Source organism: Bos taurus, chromosome 25, assembly GCF_002263795.3.
Source record: "Bos taurus isolate L1 Dominette 01449 registration number 42190680 breed Hereford chromosome 25, ARS-UCD2.0, whole genome shotgun sequence".
NCBI lineage: Eukaryota > Metazoa > Chordata > Mammalia > Artiodactyla > Bovidae > Bos > Bos taurus.
Window position 1 is genome coordinate 27,451,522 of NC_037352.1, and position 27,984 is coordinate 27,479,505.

General features: G+C 49.9%; 1 protein-coding gene across 3 annotated transcripts; it reads left to right on the top strand.

Moving 5' to 3' along the window:
• Positions 1-169: 169 nt before the first annotated feature.
• ITGAD (integrin subunit alpha D) lies at positions 170-27,983 on the top strand. Of its 3 annotated transcripts, NM_001102496.2 has the most exon segments (30): positions 170-319; positions 1,940-2,045; positions 4,162-4,265; positions 4,401-4,471; positions 4,614-4,728; positions 8,998-9,128; positions 10,039-10,184; positions 10,951-11,104; positions 11,203-11,353; positions 11,907-11,980; positions 13,450-13,579; positions 13,704-13,846; positions 14,005-14,145; positions 14,219-14,428; positions 15,258-15,388; positions 15,508-15,665; positions 16,922-17,076; positions 17,303-17,434; positions 19,750-19,823; positions 20,060-20,201; positions 22,728-22,841; positions 22,953-23,032; positions 23,139-23,222; positions 25,214-25,292; positions 25,450-25,557; positions 25,657-25,734; positions 25,922-26,035; positions 26,175-26,276; positions 26,684-26,794; positions 27,238-27,621. In NM_001102496.2, coding segments are annotated over 30 exon segments (3,498 nt in total). In that variant the 5' UTR covers positions 170-273; the 3' UTR covers positions 27,352-27,621.
• Position 27,984: the final 1 nt, after the last annotated feature.

The following is a 27,984-nucleotide window of genomic DNA, read 5'->3' on the forward strand; positions in this document are numbered from 1 at the left end:
TCCCAGGACCCTGGGCATCAAGCGGGTCTCAAGGGCAGGGGAGGGTGGTCTGGGACAGCCAAGGAAGCCAACTCCCTGGATGTAAAATGGGAGGGAGTATGGGGGCTTTTCCCCAAGGTGTCTTTGGCCCCCGCCTTCCTATAAATAACCAAGTACTTCCTCACTGAGCCTTCCTCCTGCCACGTCAAGCCCTGACTCGTTATTTTAACTCCCCCGGAGACACTGAGCACCCTCCAGTGCTCTGCTGCCGGCCCTCCCTCCTCTTTTTCTCTGATGAGCTGCTTGGGGATGGCCTTTGCAGTTGTGCTGTTCCTGACTGGTGAGTGGGGCTCCTCGGGGCTGTGAGAAGCTTTCTTGTGGGTTGGGCGAGCAGTGGTCTCTGCCTGGTAGGCCAGGTAGGAGGAGCTGAAGTAAAAGGAGAGGACTCCTGTCCAGTCTGGTGTGGTGGGAGGAATGGCCTGGAATCTGGGGAGGGGCAGGAGCTGGGCAAAGCTGAGGGAAGTGGGCTCATGGGTTATGCTTGGGTGGAAGGTGAGCTGCTCTCCAGGTTGCCCATGGCTTCTCTCTCCCTTCCTCTCCTGGGGGCCCTGGAGTGGGTGCTGGGAGTGAGGGGCATCTGCCCCAGGGCCCCTGGGAGGGGAGGCCACACCATCCACAAGAGACGGGAAGACTTTAGTTTAGACAGTACCTCCTCGGTCCTGCACATCTCCTGAGTCTTTCTAGCTTCTCTTGAGAAATGGGAAGGTCTGGCTGCTCTGGGTACCAGAGTCTAGGAATGGATGCCCCCTTTATCCCCTGGGGCTCAGACCCGCCCACTTCATTCTTTACTGTCACCTGCCTGGCTCCTGAGCCATCTGGGTCTGAGTCTCTTGGTATCCTCTACCTGTCAGATCACAGGGGCTGCTTCCAGACTAGGAATAGAATCACCCTTTGTGAGGAAGATGTCAGACGTGAGGCTCCCTTGCATGTGGCCCCAGTAAGGACCAGCACCCTAAACATCTGGCCTCTGCCCAGAGCCCCAGGGTTCAGGTGTCTGGACCCTCCTTGTCACTGCCTGGCCTGATGCCTGGTCTCCTTAAAGCTTCCCTACTCTTGGGGTTGGAGTCAGCTCCTCCATCCAGAGAACCAGGCTTCTAGGACGAATGGAGAGGAAAGGTGATTGATTGGGAGAGAAGGGGTTGGGAAAAGCTCTTGAAATGTAAAGTGTCTTCCCCTGGGGCTTTCTAGCTTAGCCACTGGGATGAGTCAAGAATCCCAAGGCAGAGCGAGTTGGAATCCTGGCTGTGCCAGTGACATGCTGTGTGGTTCAGAGTCAGTCAGTAAATGCTAAAGTCACCTGCTTAGGGCTGGGCACTGTTCCAGGCACCAAGACAAGGCAGGTGGGGCTGTCCTTGTCCTCCTAGAGCCTGGCACCAGGAACGAGGACATGGAGAATACAAAATGACAAATAATAAATCACAGAATTCTAAGTCTGTTCCCCAAGCCTAATGGGAAGATGGAGCAGGACAGTTTTTAAGTGGAATGACTATACGCCCTAGTTTGCCTGGAGGCAGTACCAATGTCCCTGGTGTAATTATTAAAGGTGCCCCCTCCCCTCTTGGGAGGTCCCAGTTTAGACAATAAATTGTACTGTTCGCTTTATATTTAAGGGATATTCCTGTTCTGTCTAACCTACCAGGAGGTGACTGGCCTAATTTCAGACTGTGGGTGAGGGGCATTTCTCTGGATGGTTGCCCTCTGTATTGTGATTAGACTATTTTTAAGGGAGGAGGAGACATGGGAACCACATGGGTGGCAATGATAAGAATGCCTTTCTCCCAGGCAGATGGGGAATCAGGGCTGAGCGTGGTGGGTGTCAAGACCCCGAGAAGTCAGGGGTCCAAAGGAGAAGGAGCTTCTCTGACTGTTCTCCCCACCCCCACCTCCACGTATTCCTCAGGCCTGGCTTCTTATCATGGATTCAACTTGGATGTGGAGGAGCCCCTGGTCTTCCGAGAGGACGGAGCCGGCTTTGGCCAGAGCGTGGTCCAGTTTGACAGATCTAGGTAGGCCCCGCCCACTTTCCCCAACTCCGCCCCCTTGGCCTGCAGTCTGGCATTCTGATTCCTACCACCTGGAGGAAGGGCAGTGTGGGCTACAAACCTGTCTACAACACCTGCATGAGGCGGGCAAGGTTAGGGTCTGCTGTACCTGGCTTGCCCAGCCTCTAAGGATCTGTGCTGTATTCCTGGTGTATGGAGTGTGACACTAAATAGCAAATAGGAAACACCAGGACAGCAGAGAGGGCCTGTAGAAGAAAGGGAGATAAAATCTTTTTTCCAAGAACAGGAGGGAGGCCTCATCATTTTATTTTGCATTGGGATCAGCAAATTATGTACCCATGCTGCCTCCAGAAGGGCACATTCTTGGGTCCCAGAGACAGGGACCCAAGGAATTGCAGTCACAATGTGATGCAAGCATAACCAAAGTCTGGGAGCCACAGGAAGGGAGACATCAAACCCAGGAGGGAACTCCAGGAGGACTTCACAGAGGTGGTGGCACTGGCAATGACCCTGAGGGCACAGGAAGTTTCAGTTAGCCAAGAAGGTCAAGAAGCACACAGAGGTCACTGAGTCCTAAATGTACATCCCTCCTCCTTCTCCCTCGACTGGCAGGCTGAGGACACGGAAGCAGATGTCAGGCCCTAGAGTTTTATTTTCTTTGTTTTGAAATATAACACAGAGATTGATATGCACGAATCTAGAAGGTCCAACTCAATAAATTTTTCACATATGTGTATCCAGGTAACAACCACTTAGAACAAGATGTAGAATCTCTCCAGCACTTCCCCCCACTGGCTTCCCTTGAGCCCCACACGACCACACAACACCCAACAAATCCAGACAGCTTCTGTCCCACTTACCATCAATTTGTGTTCAGGCCCTATTTTTTTCAAAAATGAAACTCTTGATTGTCTGCCGTTCACCAGTACTTTAATCCATGGGGTCGCAAAGAGTCGGACACAACTGAGTGACTTTCCAACCAAGTATATAATATATATTGGATGACATTCTGATCGCTACAAAGCTACTGTTTTTCCTGGTTTCTGCTGAGTGATAATGAAAAGGTTGAGCTGACATGTAAGGAATGGGTTGGGGTAAAAAAACAACCCTGTAGGTCAATAGTTTAAGACTAAAAGTTTATTTACCCGATTGTGCCAGAAGAAACCAAATGGCTACATCTCCAACTACCTGATTCAGTGTAATCCTCAAGTCTTAGACAAACAAAGATTTCAGGTTTCCATAAGGGAATGGTCCTCTAGAATGAATCTTTAAATGCCAATTCAACAAGTCTTGCATGACTAATCAGTTAGAATATATTAGTATTTGTCTAGTTCCCTCATCTGAATAGTGAGCTTCTTGGTAATGAGAACATTTTTCCAGATTAAAAAATTCTCTCCTCTCAAGGTGTTTTGCAAATAAACAGTTGCATTTATAAATGAATATAAATGATATGAAGCAGTTTCTGATACAGCTGCTTTAAATTAAATTGTTTATCATATTTAAATTATCCAGTTTGGGAATTTCCTTGTGGTCCAGTGGCTAAGACTTCCATGCTCCCAATGCAGGGGACCCAGGTTCAATCCCTGATCAAGGAACTAGATCCCACATTGCTGCAACTAAGACCCAGAGCAGCCAAATAAATAAACAAAATTGTAAATAAATAAATAGTCCAATTAATTACAGAATTATCTATTGGCTTCAGAACATTTTTCCATTTAACTTGAGGTGACCTATTTCTTGGAATAATGGCTCTCTCAGAATGATGACTCCTAGGAGACAAACTGCACTGACTTGTGGTTGGGAAATGCTATTTTTTGTTCTGAATAGTTTTATTCTGGGCGAATGTTAAAACACATACATACAAACTCCAGAACTATTTGCATACACAAATACACGTATATATATATACATGCACATGTACCCAAACAGGCAAACAGAAAGCCCAACATGGCCTTTCGGCCTCTGTGGGTTAGTCTCAGGTCCTGATTTTGAGTAGCCTCACACAGTCCCAGGCCAAGAGCTCCCCTCGGGGAATCTCACTTCCCCATGACACTTCTTCACCCAAAGCGCCTCATGCCCCCACCCCTCCTGCGACTGTCTGTCCTGGTTGTACCTCCAGACTCGTGGTGGGAGCCCCCTTGGAGGTGGTCACAGTCAACAAAACAGGACGTTTGTACGACTGCACGCCTGCCACCCGTCGGTGTCGGCCCATCTCGCTGAACAGTGAGTGACTCGCCCCAGGGATTGGGTCCTTCAACCCTCCTACACAGGACTGCCCCCTCCTCAGCCTCCAGCCCGGACTGTCCCCCCAAGCGAGGGTGTACCCATGGGTGTGACCCTGTGTGTCTGCCCTCTCAGCCCCTTCAGAGGCTGTGGACATGTCCCTGGGCCTGTCCCTGGCGGCCTCCACCCATCTCTCCCAGCTGTTGGTGAGTGTTTCTGGGTCCCTGGAGGGTCTTGAGGGAGAAATAGGTTGACAGGGGGTGGGGGGTGGAGAGGAGGCTGGGGCTGAGGGAAAAGGCGGGGGAGTGTTCTGGGGGCCCCCTCACCCACACAGGCCTCTGCCCCCAGGCCTGCGGCCCGACCGTGCACAAAGCCTGTGGGGAGAACATGTACCTAAAAGGCACTTGCCTCCTGCTGAGCTCCCACCTGCAGATCATCCGGACGGTCCCTGCCGCCCTGCCAGGTAGGTCCCCCAGAGATGCCAGTTCTGGGTGGAGCATGTACTGGAACCACTCATGCGACCAGAGCATGAAACTTGGGTCTCCACCTTCTAGGTCTTTGTTTTCCTGGGCCTCTTGTGTCCCGGGCGCCCTCCCAGGGGGCTCGGCAAGCTCAACAGGGGCTGGGGGCACAGTCTGGCCCAACAGGAAGTGTAGTCACAGTGGGACCCCCTAAGCTGGGTGAGCCATGATGACTCAGACGGGGCAGGAAGGAGCCTCAGGGTGCTGCTGCAGGAGGCATGAAGGTCCCACAGCAGGTGCTGGGGTACCTCCTGGTTTCCAGAGGAAGGGTTTTGGGTGGTGAAAACGTGAGGTGAGGACCATAGATCCAAGAATCCAAGAAGGAGGCAGTCTGGGGCATTCTGCTAGTTTGCCAAGACACTCCCAGACTCACTCTTCCCCTTACAAGGGCAGAAAAGGACCTGATCACAGGGAGTGTGAGGCAGTTTTGCCAGCACTGATGTCTCCCACAGAGAATGGTGCCTAGGCCAGCCCTGCAGCAGTCTCTCTCTCTGAGAGTCAGTCTTTTTTTTTTTTTTTTCCTTTCTTTCTTTCCTTTTTAAAAAAATTATGGCTGTGCTGAGTCTTCATTGCTGCACACAGACTTTCTCTAGTTGTGGTGAGCAGGGGCTACTCTCTAGCTGCAGTGGGAGGGCTTCTCATTGTGCTGGCTTCTCTTGTTTCAGAGCACATGCTCTAGAGCACATACAGGTCTCCGTAGTTACAGCACAGGGGCTCAGTAGTTGCAACTCCCAGGCTCTAGAGCATATGGGCTTCAGTAGTTGTGGTGTATGGGCTTAGGTGCTCCGAGGCATGTGGAATCTTCCCAGACTGGGGGCGAAACCCAAGTATCCTATATTTCAAGGCAGATTCATAACCATTGGGCCAACAGTGAAGTCCTCTGAAGGTCAGTCCTTACAAGTTCATCTTCTGTGTCCTTGGGCAAGTGGCTTCATTCCCTGGGCCTCAGTTTCCTCACTGGTAAAATGGAGCTTAATAATTGAGGTGGTTATTAGGATTTAAAGATTTAATATACATGTCTAAGTGCTTAGACTCCAGCCTGGCATGTGTATGTGATTGCATTTATGACTGATTTTCTAACTGAAGACCATCTGTTTGGACCAGGAGGAAGGCACAGATAAACAACCCCGTGCGTGGCATCAAAGGAAACAATGGGCCCCCAGTGAGACCCAGGGACCGCACAAGGCACATGTTTTGTTACTGTTGTTTACTTATCTATTTATGGCTGCACTGGGTCTTCATTGCTACGCAAGCCTTCTCTAGCTGCAGTGAGTAAGGGTCACTCTCTAGTTGTGGTGTGTGGGCTTCTCCCTGCAGTGACTTCTCTTTTTGTGGGGCACGGGCCGTAGAGCTTGGGCTCAGGAGCTGTGGCACACAGGCTTAGTTGCCCCACAGCATGTGGGTCTTACCACCCCGACCAGGGATCAAACCCATGTTCCCTGCATTGGCAGGCAGATTCTTAACCATTGGACCACCAGGGGAGTCCCAAGGCATATGTTTTGGCCCAGAGAAAACACAAACCGAGACTTCGTGGGCGTTTAGCCAAAAGTGAAGCAGCAGCAGAAATAGCCCCCAGACAAAGTTGTGAGAGCAGAGTCTACAGAGGGGACAGAGAGAGTGGCAAAGACTCTTATGGGTCCCAGGCCCCACTGGGGATGTCTGTGCAGCAGGGCAGGAGAAGCGGATTTGAACACTAAGTGGTAAATGTCTTCTCTTAGTTGTTTCTGGGGCTTATGAGGTGTGATGTCTGATGAAAATGGGACATACCTGTGTAAAACTGGTGCAGACAAGGCAGGTTTGAATAGATGTGGAAGGACTGTGCGCCAGGCAGTGCTGGGTACTGGGTGCTGGGTGTGCATCCCCTTCTAGGTCCTCATAAGATCCTCGTGGAGGCCAGGATGATCCCCATTTTATAGATGAGAAGACTGAGGCTCAGAGAGATGAGTTTCCACTTTAGGAAGTGGCAGAGCCCAGAGCTTGAACCAACCTTGCCTGACTGGCTTGGTTCTTTTTCCAGAAGGCAATCAGCTACAGCCAGGTGCCTGCTGTGGGATACAATAAAAAGAGCAAGAAACAGAAGTGACATTGCAAGGGCACTGGCCACAGGCCTTGTCTGAGAAAGCATGTGGAGGGGGAGGGGGATTTTGTCATGCAGCTAAAAAAGTGGGTATGAGTACAAGATATGGTTACAGAGAACACCAGCTACCCAGCTTGGGAGCACCTGAGCACACACTCAGCCTGCCCTGTGGGTGGCTGGATTTCCTAGTCTCCAAGGAAGCAGGGAGGAAAGTGACCTTCCATTCTTCCATTTCTTCTCAGCACTGGTGATACTGGTTGAGCAGGCAGGGTGGGGGAGGAGTGAGGAGCTGGGAGAAGGCATTTTTGCTTCAGTGACCTGAGGCCGGCTGCCACAGCTCTGCCTCACACCTCAAGGTTGTGGTGGCCTGATCTCTTAGCACCCCGAGACCAACACAGGATGTGGGGTGCTGGTAGAGGCATCAGCTGGGTTTTGCACGGAGACCACCACCCCCTACGTAAGTCTGAGGACAGCCTGAAACGTCTTATTTCTTCATGTACATATGCTGTGTCTCTCTACTACTGTGTGGACTCCACAAGGGCAGGAATGCGATTTTTTATAAAACTCTGGCCTTCAATCAGATTTCCCTAGAGATGGACTCTGAGGCTCCGTTGAGAATATTGTCAGGAGCAACCCCCATGAGAGTATGAGGGAAGCAGGACTGAGTAGTAGATGGAGAGGGTAGACTGTGAGAGGCCTCAGTTGCCCCACCGGGAGCTTGGAGCATGGCTGGGTACAGGTTGCCCCCTGGAGCACAAAGTGTAACCTTGGGCAAGACACCTCCCTTTTGAGTAGGGTGACACGAGGGAGGAACTCCATCGGGAGCCATTGACAGCCAACTCCCTACAGCTGGGAATGAGCACGTCCATCCTGATGGGGGACAGGTCTCAGGAGCACACCTTAGCATGTGTTCCAGGTGTGTCCTTGGGCACAGAAAAATGCCTGGTATATGGTGATAATGGTGATAACACCTACCCCGTATGGGGCGCCAAGCCCTGTCCTAAGTACTTCAGGTACATATTCATTCCTTTTTAAAATTGGAGCAGGACTACTTTACATTGTTGTGTTAGTTTCTGCTGTACCACAAAGTGAGTCAGCTGTATGTAATCATATATCCCCTCCCTCCTGAGCCTCCCTCCCGCTCCCTGATCCCACCCCTCTAGGAGCTCCCTGTGCTGTATAGGACACAGCACGGGAAGGAGAGGGTGGGACGAATGGAGAGAGCTGCGCTGACATATCCATTCTTTTTATCTTTGCGATAATCCTGTGTGGGTGCCCAGGTGGCTACATGGTAAAGAATCCCTCTGCCAAGCAGGAGACAGGGATTCAATCCTTGAGTCAGGAATGTCGCCTGGAGGAGGAAATGGCAATGTTTAAGTATCTTGCCTGGGAAATACCATGGACAGAGGAGCCTGGTGGGCTAAATTCAGTCCATAAGATTGCAAAGAGTTGGACACAACTGAAGCGACTTAGCACACGTGTGCGCCCCCACACACACACACACACGCACGCATGCCACAATATCTCTGACATGTGTAATCAATAAATATTTATTGACTAACAGAATGAGGAGCCCACCCTGCCCCCATGCTCTACTTCTTTCTCCCCTTTTGTAAGCCTTGTGGGAGGAGGGGAGAAACAGGGACTCTGCTAAAGGGAGAAGGGGCTGAGACAATAAATTTGGACCTCCTCCGTGGATAGTGTGGGGATTGGTCCCTGTGCCAAGAATGGCTCCTTGACTCTGTGGAGCAGAAAGGGTTTCTGGGGCCCAGGAAGTGGCTAGGACCCACACATGAGTTTCTTGTTTTTTAGTTTATTTATTTACTTTTGACTGAGCTGGGTCTTTGTTGCTGCGAGCAGGCTCTCTCTAGTTGCAGCAAGCAGGGGCTACTCTCCAGTTGTGGTGTGCAGCCTTCTCACTGCAGTGGCTTTTTTTGTTGCAGAGCACAGGCCCTAGAGTGCATGGGCTTAGTAGTTGTGGTGCACAGCTTAGTTGCCCCGAGGCATATGGAATCTCCCTGGATCGGGGATCAAACTCATGTCCCCTGCATTGGCAGGCAGGATTCTTAACCACCGGACCACCAAGGAAGTGCCCTCAAACATGCGTTTCTGATTCCTCTCTCCCTCTCTGCAGAGTGTACAAATCAAGAGATTGACATCGCCTTCTTGATTGATGGCTCTGGCAGCATTGACCAAACCGACTTTAAACGGATGAAGAACTTTGTCAGAGCTGTGATGGACCGGTCCAAGGGCACCAACACGCAGGTGAAGACTAGGCCCTCTGAGGCCTGGGGAGTAGGATGGGGGAGGGTCTGCCTCTGGGAAGGTCAACCTGGGAGGCTGCCTGGCGTCCCTGGGGGCAGGATCGATAGGCCTGTGCCTTGAGGAAGCTACGGTCCAAGGTCAAGGCATGGTCCCCATGCAGGGCCAGTTGGAGACCTGACCTGAGACGAGGTTCCCCCATCACATTTACTATGTCCCCATGTGCCACAGGAAATAGGTTTTTGCTATTTAAATACATTGAAAGGAATATCAAATAATTTTGCTGTGAAATTTGACTGAAGGTAACTTGGCCAAATAATTGATGATTTCTTTATCATGTTTTCCATATAACTCATGATTTATCTTATTATTTTATTTCCCAGTAACCAGTGTGTGTGTGTGTATATGTGTGTGTGTGTGTGTGTGTGTGTGTGTAAATTCTTGTTGCCCCTCTGTCCATGGGATTTCCCAGGCAAGAATACTGGAGTGGGTTACCATTTCCTTCTCCAGGGGATCTTCCCGACCTAGGGATCAAACCAGCGTCTCCTGAGTCTCCTGCATTGGCAGGTGGATTCTTTACCATTGAGCCACCTAGGAAGTCCATTAATTCTTGAGAAACAAGGAAATATAGACTTCAAATTGATTTTGCATATTATAAAAACTTTTTTAATCTAAATTTAACAAATACGGTAGTCGGCAAGGTTATTCTTTGTAAACCATGAAAGAAGCAATATTTAGCTTTGATTTTCCAGTTTTCTTTTTCTGGGTTTCAGTATATACTTGTCAGGCCTCAAAATCACGTGGAACATGGTTTGTAAGTGCAAAATTATTCCAAAATTTAAAATTTACTAAAAAAACACACACACAAAAAAACAACTCCTGAGCTCCAGGGCCCTTTTCTTCGCCTTCACAGTTCTCGCTGATGCAATATTCAAACCTTATGAAGACCCATTTCACCTTCAACCAATTTTGGACCAGCCGGAGCTCTCAGAGCCTGGTGGATCCCATCGTCCAGCTGAATGGTCTGACGTTCACAGCCACCGGTATCCGGACAGTGGTGTAAGCTCCAACCCCCACTACCTGCGGATAAAATGCTTCCCCGCAGCTGTCTGGCGCTTTCTAGTGTTTGAAGGAGGATCTGGAGAAACGGCTCTCGGGGAAGCTCAGGCAGAGTCTCCCTGGAGTGTTTCTGGTCCCCTCGCTGGTTGCAATCCCCTGAGCCAGGGCGAAGGCCCAACTTCTTTGCGGTGTGTTTCCCCTTTGCCTGGCTTTGGATTGGCTGGACTCTGAGCCCACTTGGGTTTGCTTCTCGGTTCCCATGCTTGCTACCTGGGTCACCGTTGGAGTAATAGGCTTTTTCTAAGTCTTGGAAAATGGTCAAATGAGGATAAATTCACAACTTGGTTGGAAGGATTAAACGAGATAACACGAGCGCAGTGCTTCTGCCCAAGAAGTCCGAGATAAACGGCTGTGGATTTTATTTAAAAAAAAAATGCAGCTGCTCTTTACCTCCCTGGACTCAGGAATTATTGCCAAGTGTCTTCTTTGGGCCTTTCTCCCCACTCAGCTCCTTTCTCTTCCTCATCCCTCATCCATTCTTGCTCTCTACGTACTACCACGTGCCTGCCCAATACTGGGGGTCAGGTGGCCTAGAAAGAAAATGGCTTAGATGCTGGGGCCAGTAATTTTTGTCAGTATCGATGACTTAACATGCCTGAGTCTCAGGGTACCAGGCCTCCGCGGTCTCTCCAGAGGAGCTTCTGGTGCTGCAAATGATTGCTTCCCAGAATCTCAGTAGAGTTACCCCCGCTTTCTTCCTTGACAGGAGAGAACTATTTCACAGTAAGAATGGGGCCCGTAAGAGTGCCAGGAAAATCATCATTGTCATCACAGATGGGGAGAAATATAAAGACCCCCTGGAATACAAAGACGTCATCCCCGAGGCAGAGAAAGCCAACATCATCCGTTACGCTATTGGGGTGCGCACCTTCCTCCTGGCTCCCCCAGACTCAGCCTTCACCTCCCCCAGGTAGAAAGGCTGGCGGGCCCCTCCTCCTCATGTGCCTCTCTGCCACAGGTGGGAGATGCTTTCCAGGCACACGCTGCCAGGGAGGAGTTGAAAATCATTGGCTCCGTGCCTTCGGAGGACCACGTGTTCAAGGTGGACAGCTTTGCAGCACTCAGCAGCATCCAAAAGCAGCTTCAGGAGAAGATCTTTGCAGTTGAGGGTAAATGAGGAGTGAGTTTGGGTGTCGGAACTGAAAGAGCTGAGATCCAGTTGTCCCCCACAGTCCGGAGGATCTGTCCCTACCCGTGTTGTTGTTGTTCAGTAGCTCCCTCATGTCCGACTCTTTGCGACCCCGTGGACTGCAGCACTCCAGGCTTGCCTGTCCTTCACTATCTCCCGGAGCTTGCTCAAACTCATGTCCAGTGAGTCGGTGATGGCATGCAACCATCTCATCCTCTGTTGCCCCCTTCTCCACCCGCCCTCAATTTTTCCCAGCATCAAGGTCTTTTCCAATGAGTCAGCTCTTCACATAGGTGGACAAAGTATTGGAGCTTCAGCATCAGTCCTTCCAGTGCACATTCAGGGTTGATTTCCTTTAGGATTGACTGGTTCGATCTCCTTGCAGTCCAAGAGTCCTCTTTCTGGATCCCTACTCTAGCTCGCCCCAAATCGTTACCCAGAACCCAAGCCCCAAACCGCATTCTCCTCTCTCTGCTCTGAATTCTCACCGTCTCTAGGTCTCTGGGAGCCTGAGTGACCCATTTCCCCCACAGGAACACAGTCGGGGACAAGTAGCTCCTTCCAGCATGAGATGTCTCAAGAAGGCTTCAGTTCCATCCTCACAATGGTGGGTGGAGCGTGTGCTTGATTAAGAGTCTCAGGCACCAGCCTGGGGCTGGGAGCCGGGACTCAGAATAAACAAGAAAGTGGACTCAATCCTCAAGCTCACTGTCTAGTCTGGGAGAGACACACAGGCAGTGAATATAGGTGCTAGAAGCACAGTAGAGAATGGGATAGCTGAGGTCCCTGCTTTCCTGGAATGCATAACTAGTGGGAGGGGATGATAAAAAAACAAAGAAATGAGACTTTCAGATGGTGCTAAGCACTGCAATAGAAGAAGAGAGGTGATCAGAGGAGGGCTAAGGAATAACCACTGAGGCTGACTGATGAGAAAGGGTGAGGCCTGGAAATATCTAGGGAGAAATTGCTCCAGGTAGAGGAAACAGCAGGTGCAAAGGTCCTGAGGCAGGAATGGGGTTACTACACTAGAATGAGAGAAGGGCCAGCGCAGCCGGAGCAGAGGGAGCTAGGGGCAGCATGGAGAGAGGGCTGAAAAGTTGAGAAAGACCAGACCACGAAGACCAGAGAAGTGACGATCAGTTCAGTTCAAAATAATGATAGAGACAGACAGTTGTCTGAAAGGAGGTATGTGTTCAAAATATCCGGAAGGATATTATCCAGAAGAATGTTTATTGGTGTATTTATTCGGCTGCACCAGGTTGTAGCTGTGGCATGTAGGATCCAGTTCCCTGACCAGGGAATGAACCCTGGCTCCCTGCGTTTGGAGCGCAGAGTCTTAGCTCCTGGACCACCAGGGAAGCCCCTTACCCAGAATAATTCTGAGGGCAATTGAGGGGGCAGAGAAATGGAACAAGGTTTGTCATGAGTTAATCAGTGATGCTAGGTCATGGGTACTAATGGGTTCATTACACGTTCCTTTTGACTTTTGTATATGTCCTAAATTAGCCATAATCAAGAGTTTGAAAAGGCAATAAACAAAGTATTCAGAAGAGGAAATGCCTAGCACTTTCTGAGGGAGCCAGGAACATCTCACAGATGTAACTTTGTTACATCTCCTCCAGAGAGAGGAGCTGAGTCCCAGAAAAAGGAGAGAGGAGTGTCCAGGTCAGAGGGTTGGTGTGTTCTGGAACACAGGGTAACTCCATAGACTTGATTGCAAAGGATGCTAAATGCCACCCCCGGGGGTTTGATGACAGGGAATCACTTTGGTTTGCCAGCAGGGTAGTGGCTGCACATTTGGGTTTAAAAAGCCCGACTCTGGGACAGTAGATGAAGCAGAGGAGAACAAGCGAGGAGGCAGAAAGGACAGTGGGTGAGAGGCGCTGGGGTGACGCTGACAGTGGCAGTGGGGATGCCTGAGAGATGTAGGAGTCAGGGACACGAGGCTGCTGATGAGAGCAAGAAATGACAAGAGAGAATTCCAGATGAGTGGGCGGAGTCAGCGGCAGGCATTTCTTCAGAATAGGCTGTCTTCTTCCCACCTGCTCACCCCTGGAATCCTTTCTTTTCTCCCAGGATGGACCAGTTCTGGGGGCTGTGGGGAGCTTCAGCTGGTCTGGAGGTGCCTTCCTGTACCCCCAAAATAAGAACCCCACCTTCATCAACATGTCCCAGGAGCACGTGGACATGAGGGACTCGTATCTGGGTGAGACAAGGCTGTGGTTGGGGGCTGGGCAGGAGATGGGCTGCCTGGGAAGGACAGGGGCCCGGGGGTGGGGGAAGAGGGGACGGGGGTGGTGACGCCTCTGTACTGATCCTGGCCCCTTCAGGTTACTCCACAGAGCTGGCCCTTTGGAGGGGGGCACAGAGCCTGATCCTGGGGGCGCCCCGCCATCAGCACACCGGGAAGGTGGTCCTCTTCACCCAGGTGTCCAGGCAATGGAGGCCGCAGGCTGAAGTCACAGGGACCCAGGTTGAGTGTGGAGGGGGTCTCCAGGGGCAGAGAAGGAGGAGAGGAAGCAGGTGCAAGGCCTCTGGGGGAGGTGTTGGTGCCTGGGGAGAGGTGGGACTTGGCCCAGGGCGTGCCCCTGGCAGAGGGCAGACAGGATGACTCCCAACTCTGCCTTCCAGATCGGCTCCTACTTCGGGGCCTCCCTCTGCTCCGTGGATGTGAATGGAGATAGTAGCTCTGACCTGGTCCTCATCGGGGCCCCTCATTTCTACGAGCAGACCCAGGGGGGCCAAGTGTCCGTGTGCCCCTTTCCCCGGGGGGTGAGTAGTGATGAGACCCGGGCTGGGTGGGGTCTGGGTGTGGGTGAGCCCTGACACCATTTTCGTTCTGCAGGGGACTAAGTGGCAGTGTGATGCTGTTCTGCGAGGGGAGCCTGGCCACCCCTGGAGCCGCTTTGGGGCAGCCCTGACAGTGCTGGGGGATGTGAATGGGGACAGGCTGGCAGATGTGGCCATTGGGGCCCCGGGAGAGCAGGAGAACCAGGGTGCTGTCTACCTGTTTCACGGAACCTCGGAACTGGGCATTGGCCCCATGCACAGCCAGGTGAGGCCCCCCAGCCTTCAACCTCTTCTGTTCTCCTCTCCCGTGTCTTAGGTTCACCTGATGCCACTTCCTGTCCCAGTCTTGGCAGTGACCATTCCCCTGCTCCTTTTAGTGGTTTATTTCCCTGAATTGCCCCTGGCCCAGCTAAGCACAAAGGCTCTCTCTTCTCTCCTTTGACTTCAAACAGACTTCAAACTGTGTGGGCAGCTCAGTGGTTAAGAGATCGCAGGCCCCAGGTCAAATGCCTGACCAGCCCTGTGGGCTGTGTGGCTTTAGGCAAGTGACTGACTTAACCTCTGTGAACCTTGATTTCCTTCTGTGAAACATAAAAGGATCAGCAAATTCCATTGACTTCTTGTAAGGATAACTCGAGGACAGCACTAAGCTGTCCATTCCTCCAGTATTTATGAATGAACGTACAGAGGACAAGTAAAAGAATCTGTTATGCTGTCTTCATTATGCTTTAATTTTGTCATTAACTTGCATCCTCAAGGTCCTCATTGGACCAAAAGTGCTCTGATCTCTGTCTGGGGACCCTGGGGACCTCATTTTGTTTGCTCTGCACTCCTCTCCTCCTTTTTTTTTATTTTATTTTTTATTATTTTATTTTTGGGCTGTGCCCTGTGACATGTGGGATCTTAGTTCCCCACCCAAAGATCAAACCTGTGCACCCTTCACTGGAAGCTTGGAATCTTAACCACTGGACCACCAGGGATGTCCCTTCCCCTCTCTTCAACTACTCTATTCAGTGTCCTTTCCAAATTTTCCTTCTCAAACCTTTCCCATCCCCTTCCCCTGACTTGCACTTCTTTTTTCTCTCTCCGGCCAGCGGATCGCAGGCTCCCAGCTCTCCCTGGGGCTCCAGTATTTCGGGCGTTCGCTGAGCGGGGGTCAGGACCTCACGCAGGATGGGCTGGTGGACCTTGCTGTGGGGGCCCAGGGACATGCGCTACTGCTCAGGTGACAGCTCCCCCCTCCCCACTCGCCTGCCGCTTGCGTCTGATTCACCAAGCTGCCCCCTCCCTCGTTTTCCCCGACGGAGGCCAGAGGCCGGTCCTCAGCCCCTCATGCACCCTCAGGAGCCTGCCGGTGCTGAAGGTGAACGTGACTATGAAATTCACACCCCCGGAGGTGACAAAGGCTGTGTATCAGTGCTGGGATGAGCTGACCACCACCATGGAAGCTGGGCAAGCCACAGTCTGTCTCACCATCCACAAAAGCTCACAGGATCGCCTAGGTGAGCTTCCTCCTGGTAGACCAGACCCTTACCTCCCAGAGGCGCCCCTACCCAGCCCTATCCTCAGGGCAGAATGGAGCCAGGAACCCTGATCTCACCTCCACATCCACCCAACTGCTCTTCTCCCTCCCTCTTCCCACACCCAGGCCTTTAGGTTCCTTCTCCAGGATACATCAGAGGTCTGCCCTCTTTTCCACCTTGCCAGAGGACAAGGCTTCTCCATCCAGCCCACTCTGAGCTGTGTCCACGGCTATTCTTGCTGCACCCCCCCCCCCCACTCTGCCCTGGGTGTAGTTACCTTGATTGGTCCTGAACACAGTTCACCACTCCTCACCTGCTCCCATGTTGCATTTATAAAGACTAAAATTCTTGCCCACTGTGACCCCGCTGATTTGGCCCCTCTGCCTCTCCAGCCTCCCTTACTCCAAGCACTCCCCCCACCTTTTTTTCTGGCCACACCAAGGGTCTTGCTAGATCTTAGTTCTCTGATCAGGGGTCAAACTCCTGGCCCCTAGCAGTGAAAGCTTGGAGTCCTAGCCACTGGTCTGCAGGGGAATTCCATCCATACACTTAAAATTTTTTTATTTATATTTGGCTGTGCTGGGTCTTCCTTGCTGCATGGACTTTTCTCTAGTTGCAGTGCAGAGGCTTCTCTTGGTGTGGAGCACAGGCTTTAGGGCGCTAGGGCTTCCGAAGTTGTGGCTAATGAGCTCAATTGCTCCACAGCATGTGGGATCTTCCAAGATCAGGGATCAAACCTGTGTGTCCTGCATTGACAGGCAGATTCTTCACCACTAAACTACCCAGGAAGCCCTCCTCAGTATAATTTTTAATTAATGTACCAGCCTCCCTCTCCCTTCTGGTCTTAGCCACTGTTCCCCAAATATGGCATTTTCCCCTCCCCACTTTTCACCTGACCCCTGCTCATCCTCTAGGTTAGAGCTCAGACAAGGTCCATCCAGGAAGGCATCTCTGATCGCCAGATCTGAGTTAGCAAGCCCTCTCTGGTGCCACTGATGATCTGGCCCTTGCAGGGATCACGCTGTGATGTTACATCCTTCGTGCTGATCTCCATTTCTAGGCTGCGAGCTCAGGAGGGCAGGGACCATATTTCTTCATCTTCTCCACCTGTATCCCAGCACCTGGTACAGTTCGTGCCCCACAGAAACTGCTCAGCGAATCTCCATTGCATGAAAAAATGAAAACAGAACCTTTGCGTTTCTCTCACTTTTCGTCTTCCGTCCCTTCTGCTTCAGGTGACATCCGAAGCTCTGTCACATACGATCTGGCGTTGGATCCAGGTCGGCTGATTTCTCGTGCTGTTTTTGGTGAGACCAGGAACTGGACTTTGACTCGAAGAAAAACCCTGGAGCTGGGAGAGCACTGTGACTCCATGAAGCTGCTTATACCAGTGAGGACTGTGGGTTCTGGGAGAGGGAGGAAGGAGCCCAGGGCCAGCCTCTGACACCTCCACTCCCTCTTGAATGAGGCAGGAAAGGCGGGGAGCCTGGGGCGGGAGAGGAGAAAGTTGGGGCTAGGGAACCGGGTTTCCACGGCGTGGATGTGGTGGAGGACAGACCTCACCGGGGTAGCCAGTAAGGAGGAAAGCAGGTTCTTTAAAGCCCCTTCTTCTCCAGGACTGTGTGGAGGACATGGTGAACCCCATTATCCTGCGACTCAACTTCTCCCTGGTTGGGGAGCCCATTGCCTCATCTCAGAACCTCCGCCCCGTGCTGGCTGTGGGCTCCCAGGACCTCTTCACGGCCTCTGTGAGTCTTCCTAGGAAGTCCCAGGGACGTGCTGACTCTTGCTGTGTCTCTGTGTGCTGAAGAACCTAGGGTGGCTCCCAGGTGCCCACGAAACCACATCACATCAAACATGCTTCCTCCCTGTTCCCACAGCCCGGCCTAGCGTGTAGCCTTACCCACATCTAGGCTGATTATCCACTTTGACCCAACATAAACTCTCTGATTCTCATTTTGCAGACCCTTCGAACTTTTTCTTTTATTTTTTTAAACCCAAATTTTAATTTATTTATCAATTTTTTTTTTATTTTGACTGTGTCACTTGGCCCATGGGATCTTGGTTCCCTGACCAGGGATCAAACCTGCACCCCCTGCAGTAGAGTATGGAATCTTTTTTTTTTTTTTTTTTAGAGGTATAGTTGAATTGGGCTTCCCAAGTGGCTCTAGTGGTAAAGAACCTGCCTGCCAGTGCAGGAGATGTAGAAGACGAGGGTTAGATCCCTGGGTTGAGAAGATCCCTTGGAGGAGGGCAAGGCAACCCACTCCAATATTCTTGCCTGGAGAATCCCTTGGACAGAGGAGCCTGGAGGCCCACAGTCCGTGGGGTCACAAAGGGTAGGACATGACTGAAGTGACTTAGCACACACACACACACACACACACAGTAGAATTACAATGTTGTGTTAATTTCTGCTGTACAGCAAAGCGACTCAGTTATACATACATATACATGTTTTTCATATTCTTTTCCATTATGGTTTATCACGGGATATTGAGTATAGTTCCCTGTGCTCTACAGTAGGACTTTGGTGTTTATCCATTCTGTATATACCAATTTGCATCTGTTAATCCCAAACTCCCAGTGCAACCCTCTCCATTCTCTCCCCCTTGGCAACTACCAGTCTGTTCTCTATATTCTTGATTCTGTTTCTGTCTCGTAGATTTCTGTTTCTGTCACTTGGGTCATATTTCAAACTCCACATATAAGTGATATCAGGTGGTGTCTGTCTTTTTCTGAGTGACTTCACGATCATCTCTGCTGCTGCTGCTGCTAAGTCGCTTCAGTCGTGTCTGACTCTGTGCGACCCCATAGACGGCAGCCCACCAGGCTCCTCTGTCCCTGGGATTCTCCAGGCAAGAATACTGGAGTGGGTTGCCATTTCCTTCTCCAATGCATGAGAGTGAAAAGTGAAAGTGAAGTCGCTTAGTCATGCCCAACTCAGCGACCCCATGGACTGCAGCCTACCAGGCTCCTCCATCCATGGGATTTTCCAGGCAAGAGTACTGGAGTGGGGTGCCATCGCCTTCTCCGCACGATCATCTCTAGTCAGATGCAAATTTTTAAATTGGAGGATAATTGCTTTCCAGTGTTGTGTTGATTTCTGCTGTACAACATGAATCAGCTATAAATATACATAGATCCCCTCTCTCTTGAGCCTTCCTCCAGCCCTCCCATCCCACCCCTCTAGGTCATCACAGAGCACCAAGCTGAGCCCCCTGTGTCATATAACAGGAGGCATGGAGTCTTGACCATTAGACTGCTGGGGAAGTCCCCCAACTTTTCTCCTTTCTGCCTCTCTGTCTTTGTCCATGTTGTCTGTCTTTCTTTTTCATGTTACAGTTCCTTTCTGTTTTCAAGAGGAGGCCCTGTCAAGTGACTACAGGTACCTGTAATTGCTCATAGTGTTCCAATAAGGGCAGCATAATAAACAGATGAAGACATGGTTTGGCAATTGATTTCTATGTCCTTCCTGCATGTCATATTTCTTATTTGGAAAAACATCTTCTCTCTACCTCAAAGATCTCGTCATCCCCAGAGCCCCAGTCTTATCTGCTTCTCTTTTGAAAACCACTGCTCAGCACATCACTTCTTCTCTGGCCTCCTACTGTGTCATGGTGATACCAGGCCAAATACCATGTGACTGGACTGATAGCCATCTGCCTCTACTTCTGTGAATCCCTCGGGATTGTAGGTTCCTTGAATGTAAGAACCACCATGTCTAATTCACCTGTAGTTGCCACCTTTCCGAGTGCAGAACCTGTCTCATTATCGACTGTTAATAATGTTTGCTGAATGCTTGTTCCAGTTGAATCTGACTCCTCAACTAAACGTTACGTTCTTTGAAGCCAAGGACCTTGTCTTCTCTTTCTCTTATATCCTAACTGCCCCTCTCGCATTGTCTGCCCCACCTCCTTGCCAGAGTCTAGGACAGTGAGTGCCAGGACAGAGTCTAGCACAGGGTGGGCGCTCAGTAATGCTCAGTGTTGACGGGTGTTCCTAGTGAGACTGGGGATGGATTGAGACACGGATGGGAAGAGAATGTACTGTTTTGCTGCAGCTCCCCTTTGAGAAGAACTGTGGGCAAGATCACCTTTGTGAAGGGGACCTCAGTGTCAACCTGAGCTTCTTAGGGTGAGTGAGCTCTGTCTCCTTTCATAGCCATACACTAAAGCTTTGGGGGCTCCCATCCTCATAGGATGGGAAGTCCCTGTGTTTCCCTTTGCCTCTCCCTCTAACAAAGAAGTGCTTTTGACTGGAAGGTCACCAGCAAGTAGCTCATGCGTTCCCACAGCACTGCCCCCACTCCTGATTCAATTCCAACCTGTTTCCTCGGAGTCTCTCTTTCAATCTTGTCCTTCCTTGTTCAGGCTGGAGACCCTGGTGGTGGGGAGCTCCCTGGAGCTCAATGTTGCAGTGATGGTGTCCAATGAGGGCGAGGATTCCTATGGAACGGTGATCAGCTTCTACTATCCAGCAGGGCTGTCCTATCGACGCACGTTAGCAATCCAGGTAAACAGCTCCCTTGGGCTTCAGTGGCTGGGACCTCTCTCCTGCTCTGAGTTATAATAGGTTCCTTTAATTTTTTCTATGATGAAATATACAACACACACAAAGAGAGAAGTGCACAGGGCATATGTATAGTTTAATAACTAAACATTAAGCAAAAATCTATGCAATTAACATCTAGATGAAGAAATAAAGCACTCCAAAGGATTTTTTAAAACAATAATACATTTAAAAGATGGGGAGGATTTTCCTGGTGGTCCAGTGGTTAAGACTCTGTGCTGCCAATGCAGTGGGCAGGGGATCAATCCCCGGTTGGGGAACTAAGATCCTACATGCTGCGTGGCAAAGTCCAAAGATTAATAAAAAGAAAAAGAAAGAAAAGAAATAAAGCACTTCTAGCACCTCCAGAAGCCCTTTATATAACTTTCCTCATCCTAACCTCATACTCTCTGCAGAGGTAATCACTATTCTGCCTTGTAATACTCAATTCCTTGTATTTCTTTACCACCCATAAATATATCCCTAGATTATACTGTTGAGTTTTGTCAATATTTGAACTTTATATAAATGGAAACGTGTTCAGTTCAGTTCAGTTCAGTCACTCAGTCGTATCCGACTCTTTGCAACCCCATGGACTGCAGCACACCAGGCTTCCCTGTCTATCACCAACTCCTAGAGCTTGCTCAAACTCATGTCCATTGAGTCCGCAATGCCATCCAACCATCTCATCCTCTGTCATCCCCTTCTCCTGCCTTCAGTCTTTCCCAGCATCAGGGTTTTTTCAATGAGTCAGTTCTTCACATCAGATGGCTAAAGTACTGGAGCTTCAGCATCAGTCCTTCCAATGAATATTCAGGACTGATTTCCTTTAAGATTAACTGGTTTGATCTCCTCGCAGTACAAGGGACTCTCAAGAGTCTTCTCTAACACCACAGTTTAAAAGCATCAATACTTTGGCACTCAGCTTTCTTTTTGGTCCAACTCTTAACATCCATACATGACTACTGGAAAAAGAATAGCTTTGACTATATGGACCTTTGTCAGAAAAATAATGTCTCTGCTTTTTAATGTGCTGTGTAGGTTGGTCATAGCTTTTCTTCCAAGGAACAAGTGTCTTTTAATTTCATGGCTGCATCACCATCTGCACTGATTTTGGAGCCCAAGAAAATAAAGTCTGTCACTGTTTCCATTGTTTCCCCTTCTATTTGCCATGAAGTAATGGGACCAAATGCCATGACCTTTGTTTTTTGAATGTTGAGTTTTAAGCCAGCCTTTTCATTCTCCTCTTTCATTTTCATCAAGAGCCTCCTCGCTTTCTGCCATGCTGCTGCTGCTACTGCTGCTAAGTCGCTTCAGTCGTGTCCGACTCTGTGCGACCCCATAGATGGCAGCCCACCAGGCTCCTCCTCCAGGCAAGAACACTGGAGTGGGTTGCCATTTCCTTCTCCAGTGCATAAAAGTGAGAAGTGAAAGTGAAGTCGCTCAGTCGTGTCCGACTCTTAGCGACCCCATGGACTGCAGCCTACCAGGCTCCACCGTCCATGGGATTTTCCAGGCAAGAGTACTGGAGTGGGGTGCCATCGATAAGGAAACATATTGTATGTTCCTTTTTTCTGAAACTTTTAAAGTACTGTTGATTTACAATCTTATATTAATTTCTGGTGTACAAGATAACAATTCAGTATTTTATAGATTACATTCAATTTAAAATTATTATAAAACACTGGTTATATTCCCTGTGCTGCATAATATATCCTTGCATCTTATTTATTTTATAAACGGTAGTCTGCACCTCTGACACCTGATCTGTATGCTCCTCCCTTCATTCTTCTCCCCACTGGGGACCATGTTTGTTCTCTAGATCTCAGTCACTACAGCATGTCTGACTCTGCAACCCCATGGACTGCAGCACACCAGGCTTCTCTGTCCTCCACTATCTCTGGGAGTTTGCTCAGATTCTGTCTGTTGAGTTGGTGATGCTATCTAACCATCTCATCCTCTTCTACCCCCTTCTGCTTTCCCAGCATCAGGGTCTTTCCCAAATGAGTCAGCTTGTCATATCAGGTGCCCCAAGTATTGGAGCTTCAGCATCAGTCCTTCCGATGAATATTCAGGGTTGATTTCCTCTAGGATTAACTGGCTTTCCTTCCCTAGATGGTCTTAATTTGATTGTGGTTGATTTTTATCAAACTTTTCCTTTGTATTTAGTATTTTATGTGTGTATCATGTTTAAGAAGTACTTCCCTACTCTATGGTTATAAAGACCTTCCCCTCTATTATCTTCTAAGAGATTTATGATTTTGCCTTTTACATTTAAGTCTTTAATTCAGTTTGGATTTATTCTAATGTATGGAGTGAGGTAGGGATCCAGTGTTTATTCGTTCATTTGTTTGCTTGTTTTGTATGGGCCAATTTTCCCAGAACCATTTACTGAGAGCTTCCCCTATGGCTTTGCAATGCCACCACTGTTTTGCATTCAGCCTGTATATGCATGTGGCTAAGTTTTTAAAAATTCCTTCTCCTCTGAAGCAACCTGGTCAGCGTCCCCTGCGCCTGGCATGTGAGGCAGTTCCCACCGGAAACGAGGGCCTGAAGAGCAGCGGCTGTAGCATTAACCACCCCATCTTCCGTGAGGGCATTAAGGTCAGAGCTTCCTCCAACTCTCATTGCTCTTCTCCCTCTTCCTGACCCCATTTCCTTCCCTCTCTCCACCATGGCCTTCCCCATCCTCAACCCTTCTTTCTTTTCCCTCAGGGCACCTTCATAATCACATTTGATGTCTCCTACAAGGCCACCTTAGGAGATAAGTTTCATCTCAGTGCCAACATAAGCAGGTGAGCTCAGGCCAGGTAGGGTGTGTCCCTCTCTCTCCTGTTCCATGCTCCAGCCAGAGACTCTTCCTGGATTCCTTCCCAACCAGGCACCCTTCTCTCCCTCCAGTGAAAATAATAAACCTACATCCAACAAGACCACCTCCCAGCTGGAGCTCCCAGTGAAATATGCTGTCTACACAGTGATCAGCAGGTACTTAATCCCTGTCCTCCCCTTGGACCTTCTTCCAAACCTAGTACCTCCTCCTGCAGGGCAGCCTGCTCTTTTGAGGATGAGTAACTAAGCTAGCCCCTCTGATTTCTCACATGAGAATTCTTGTTGATCAGCCATACACTTACAGCATAGCACCATAGCTTCCCTGGTGGGTCAGATGGTAAAGAATCTACCTGCAATGCACGAGACCTGGATTTGATCCCTGCGTTGGGAAGATCCCCTGGAGAAGGGAACAGCTACCCATTCCAGTATTCTTGCCTGGAGAATCTCATGGACAGAGGAGCCTGGTGGGATACAGTCCACAGGGTCGAAAAGAGTCCAACACAGCTGAGCAATTAAGCACACCATGTCCCATAATTCTTTTTTTTTTTTTTTACTGCTATATTTATTTGCTATTTACTTATTTTTGGCTGCACTTGGTCTTCACTGCTGCCTGTAGGCTTTCTCTAGTTTTGGACACCACGGGTTACACTCTAGTTGCTGTGGCTTCTCTTGTTGCAGAGCATAGGCTCCAGACAAATGGGCTTTAGTAGCTGACACACAGGGGCTCACAGGCCCTAGAGCATGCAGGCTTCAGTCATTGTGCCTCACAAGCTCGAGAGGGCATGCCCAGTAATTGTGGTGCTCTGGCTTAGTTGCCCCAAAGCATGTGGGATCATCCCAGACCAGAGATGGAACCTGTGTCCCCTGCGTGGGAGGCAGATTCTTATCCACTGCACCACCATATCCCATAATTCTTGGTTCTCCTCTGATGAATTGATCTGCTGGTGGGACACACACACACCTTGCCACCCCTATGCATCCTCTCTTCCCTCTCCAAGGTACAGACCTCCTTTAACATGAAGCCAACTCTAGCCTTTGTGCCAAACACAAATATGCTGAACTGGATCTACTAGATTAAGAACTGAGGCTTTTCTGAATACTCTGAAGTGGGGAGCTTGTCTCTAACAGGATATGGTCTGTGACCACACAGAGCAAAGAAAGGTCAGGGTTTCACAAAACTCAGGGGAGAACAGAGATGTGCGAAACTATAGGGATGGTTTGTAAGAGCACAAGCCTCAGCAGGCCACAGGAAAGGCAGGTGAAGGGCTGCTGCTCTGGGCTCTGAAAGTGGCGGAGGGAGCAGGGACAGGCCAGGCCAGAAGCAAGACAGCCTCACCTACCTGGCTAAACTCCAGAGACTTTAGAGTTGGTCATAAGCTTATAATATTGCCATGGGACAGAGTTTGCTGCTGCTGCTGCTGCACCAATTTTTAGGGGAACTAGAGAAGGGGGGTCAAGCAGTGTCATTGCCCTTCCAAACTCTATGTGTGGATTTCCCCTTCTATCCATGGGAAAACACTAAAACTCACAATAAGTTACATTTATTAAGCTTACATTTATATACTTTATTATTATTTATTAAGCTTACATTTATATACTTATGACGTGCCAGGCCTTGTTTTAAGTACTTTACCTGTATTTACATAACTTAACCCTTCTATTAGTAGCAGTGTTAGTCCCTCAGTTATGTCCAACTCTTTGTGACCCCCAAGGGCTGTAGCCCACCAGGCTCCTCTGTCCATGGAATTCTCCAGGCAAAAATACTGGAGTGGGTAGCCATTCCCTTCTCCAGGGGATCTGCCCAACCCAGGGGTCGAACCTGAGTCTTCTGCATTGCTGGCAGGTTCTTTACCACCTGAGCTACCAGGGAAGCCCAATCCTCCTATTAGGTCTATGATATGGTTATTGTTATACCCCCTCTTTAAATATTTATTTATTTGCTGCACAGGGTCTTAGTTGTGGCATGCAGGATCTTTCAGTTGCACCTGTGAGATCTAGCTCCCTGACCGAGGCTAAAGTTGAAGCTGCCCAGGCACGTGGGGACCATCACCGATCCCCTGGGTCACCTGCTGGGCCCCTTCCCCAGCAGGTGCAACCAAGGATGGTCCCCGGGCTGTTTTTCACCCATAAGCCCTCTCTCTCTCCAGGCAAGAAGAATCCACCAAGTACTTCAATTTTTCAGCTTCTGACCAGAAGAGCAGAAGAGAAGCTGAGCATCGATATCGTGTGAGAGGCCAGGGAGTATCCACCTCTGTCCCTACCGTGGGGATGTGGGGAGCTGGTGCGGGAAGGATGGGGAAGAGCTGGAAGCTGGAGCCAGGAAAGGGGAGGGACTTGGGATGCTCCAGGGACCACAGTCATGTTTTGTCTCTGTTTTCTGCAGGTGAATAACCTGAGTCAGCGTGAACTGGCCATCAGCGTGCATTTCTGGGTCCCCATCCTGCTGAACGGTGTGGTCGTGTGGGATGTGGCATTGGTGGCCCCTTCACAGGTGCCCACCTGCCTTCCGTCACTCCCTAGAGTCTAATCCCACAATGCCCATACCCTCCAACCAGCGGATCATCCTGTAGCTGTTTCTCTCTTTCCCTAGAGTCTCCCCTGTGTGTCAGAGAGGGAATCTCCCCAGCAGCCGGACTTCCAGACCCAGATGCCAAGCAGTCTTGTGCTGGTGAGAAAGGTCCCACTGCAGGACTACTGAAGGCTCCCGGGAAATGGACTGCTAAGCTTCAGAGCCATGTTTATGTCCTCTGATGGTTTATCTATTCCCCATCCCCAAATCAGCTAGATTTCATTCTCTCTTGTGGTTCCTGCTTAAGTGAAGATCCTCTTCAACTTCACTCTTCTCCTGTTCCCAGGACTGCTCCATCGCTGACTGCCTGAGGTTCCGCTGTGACATCCCCTCCTTCGGCGTCCAGGAGGAACTTGACTTCATCTTGAAGGGCAACCTCAGCTTCGGCTGGGCCAGCCAGGTACATCCTTCCTCGACTCAGATGGGGCTTGAAGTGTCTGTGCCCCCTTAGGCCAGGGTGTTTCTCTATCCCTGAGCTGCCTTCGTGCTCCCCTGCCCCCTATAGAGCTAGTTCCCAGCTCTCTCCTTCTCTTTTGCAGTTGCTGCAGAAGAAGACATTGGTCGTGAGTATGGCTGAAGTCACATTCAACAGATCTGTGTACACCCAGATTTCAGGACAGGAGGCATTTTTGAGAGCCCAGGTAATGACCGTGTGGTAGGCAGTGGCTGGGCTGGTCGGGGGGCTCCTGATGCTAAATCTGTGATGCTGAGTGGTTGGGGGGCGGGGCAGGGCTTGCAAGTTTGGAGAGAGGAAGAAGGCATGGAGGCCCCTGGATGGGACAATCGTCCCTAAGCCCATGAGGGCTTCTGTATGTCACCTCTTGAGGCAGAGCCTGATGAAGGAAGGAAGGGAGTTAAGGACTGGGAAACTGAGGGACTTCCCTGGTGGTCCAGTGGTTAAAACTCCACACTTCCAATGCAAGGATGCAGCGGGAGAGGGTTCAATCCCTGGTCGGGGAGCTAAGATCCCACATGCTGTGTGATGCAGTCCAAAAAAAAAAAAAAAAGGGAATGTGGGAGGCCTGATACTTTCTGATCCCCAAATCAGGTAGAGATGGTGCTAGAAGAGTATGAGGTCTACAGCCCCATGCCCCTCCTTGTGAGCAGCTCCATGGGAGGACTGCTGCTCCTGGCCCTCATCACAGCCTTACTGTACAAGGTGAGTGTTTTCATCCCACTCCTGAGACCGCCAGCGTCTGGCCCTGCCCTCCCACAGACAGGATCGTATAGAGGGAAGAACTCAGGCAATGGAGTCAGGCTGGTCTAGGTACACATTTTGGCTCTTACTCATTTAATGTCAGGCAAGTTGCCTAACCTCTCTGAGCCTGTTTCCTCATTTTTGAAATGATAACAATGCCTATATCACAGAATGGCTGAAACAAGACAGGACAAGAGGCCAGCGTATGCAGAATCTATGAATGATGTGTACAGATCAGAGCTCGGCACACAGCAAACACTCAGTCGATGGTAGCTGTTGTTCACATAAGTATCCTAACACACAAGTACAAGGCCACTTAGTTCCCTTCTGTCTCAGCTTCCTCCTACTCCCAACTTCCCATTCTGCCCTCTTATCCAGATTTTCTGATTTATTTCCCTTCATAGTGTGGCTTCTTCAAACGTCAATACAAAGAAATGATGGATAACAAGCCTGAAAACACTGCACTCAATGGGGAAGATATCCACCATGAGACCCCAGATCTACCTTTGTCCGAATAATCCACTTTCTCATTTATGTCTATTCCCATTGGCTGACCTTGGCTTCACCTACCAATCCACTTCCGGGGAAATAACTTCTGTGGGGACAGGCCCGAGCAATTTACCAGGTGCCAAGTCATCTTCCCAAGGGGTCAAAAGATTTTTATATTTTCCCATACCCACCAGACTTCTTCAGTGATGACCCACTTTTCACAGAAGCGGGCATGATGCCAACGTGAATTCTCTTATGTATAAGAACTGTCACATTAAATGAGGATGCTTATAAGATAACTATGCTGTAAGGAAGAGCGCGAGTCCAGGAACCTCAGCGCTGTTCTAGGAGGGTGGGGCTGCTCGTGGGTAGAGATGCTTCTTACTCTCTCAGTTGACTGGGACCTGTGAGCATAAGTGCACTGTAAGCAGTGTTAGGAGAGGAGGCCAAAAGTAGTTCTGTGTGTGTGTGTGTGTTGGTCATGGGTTTCCGCTCAGGCTCCCTGGTAATGACAAGTGAGCTGACTGTCCTAGAAGGTGAATGAAATATCCAGAGCTTGAACCCTTGAACGGGGTCCCTGGAAGCTAGGAGAATCAGACTTCCAGAAAAGAAGCATCTCACTTCCCCCAAATAATACAGAAGACCCGTGAACGATGGTGTAG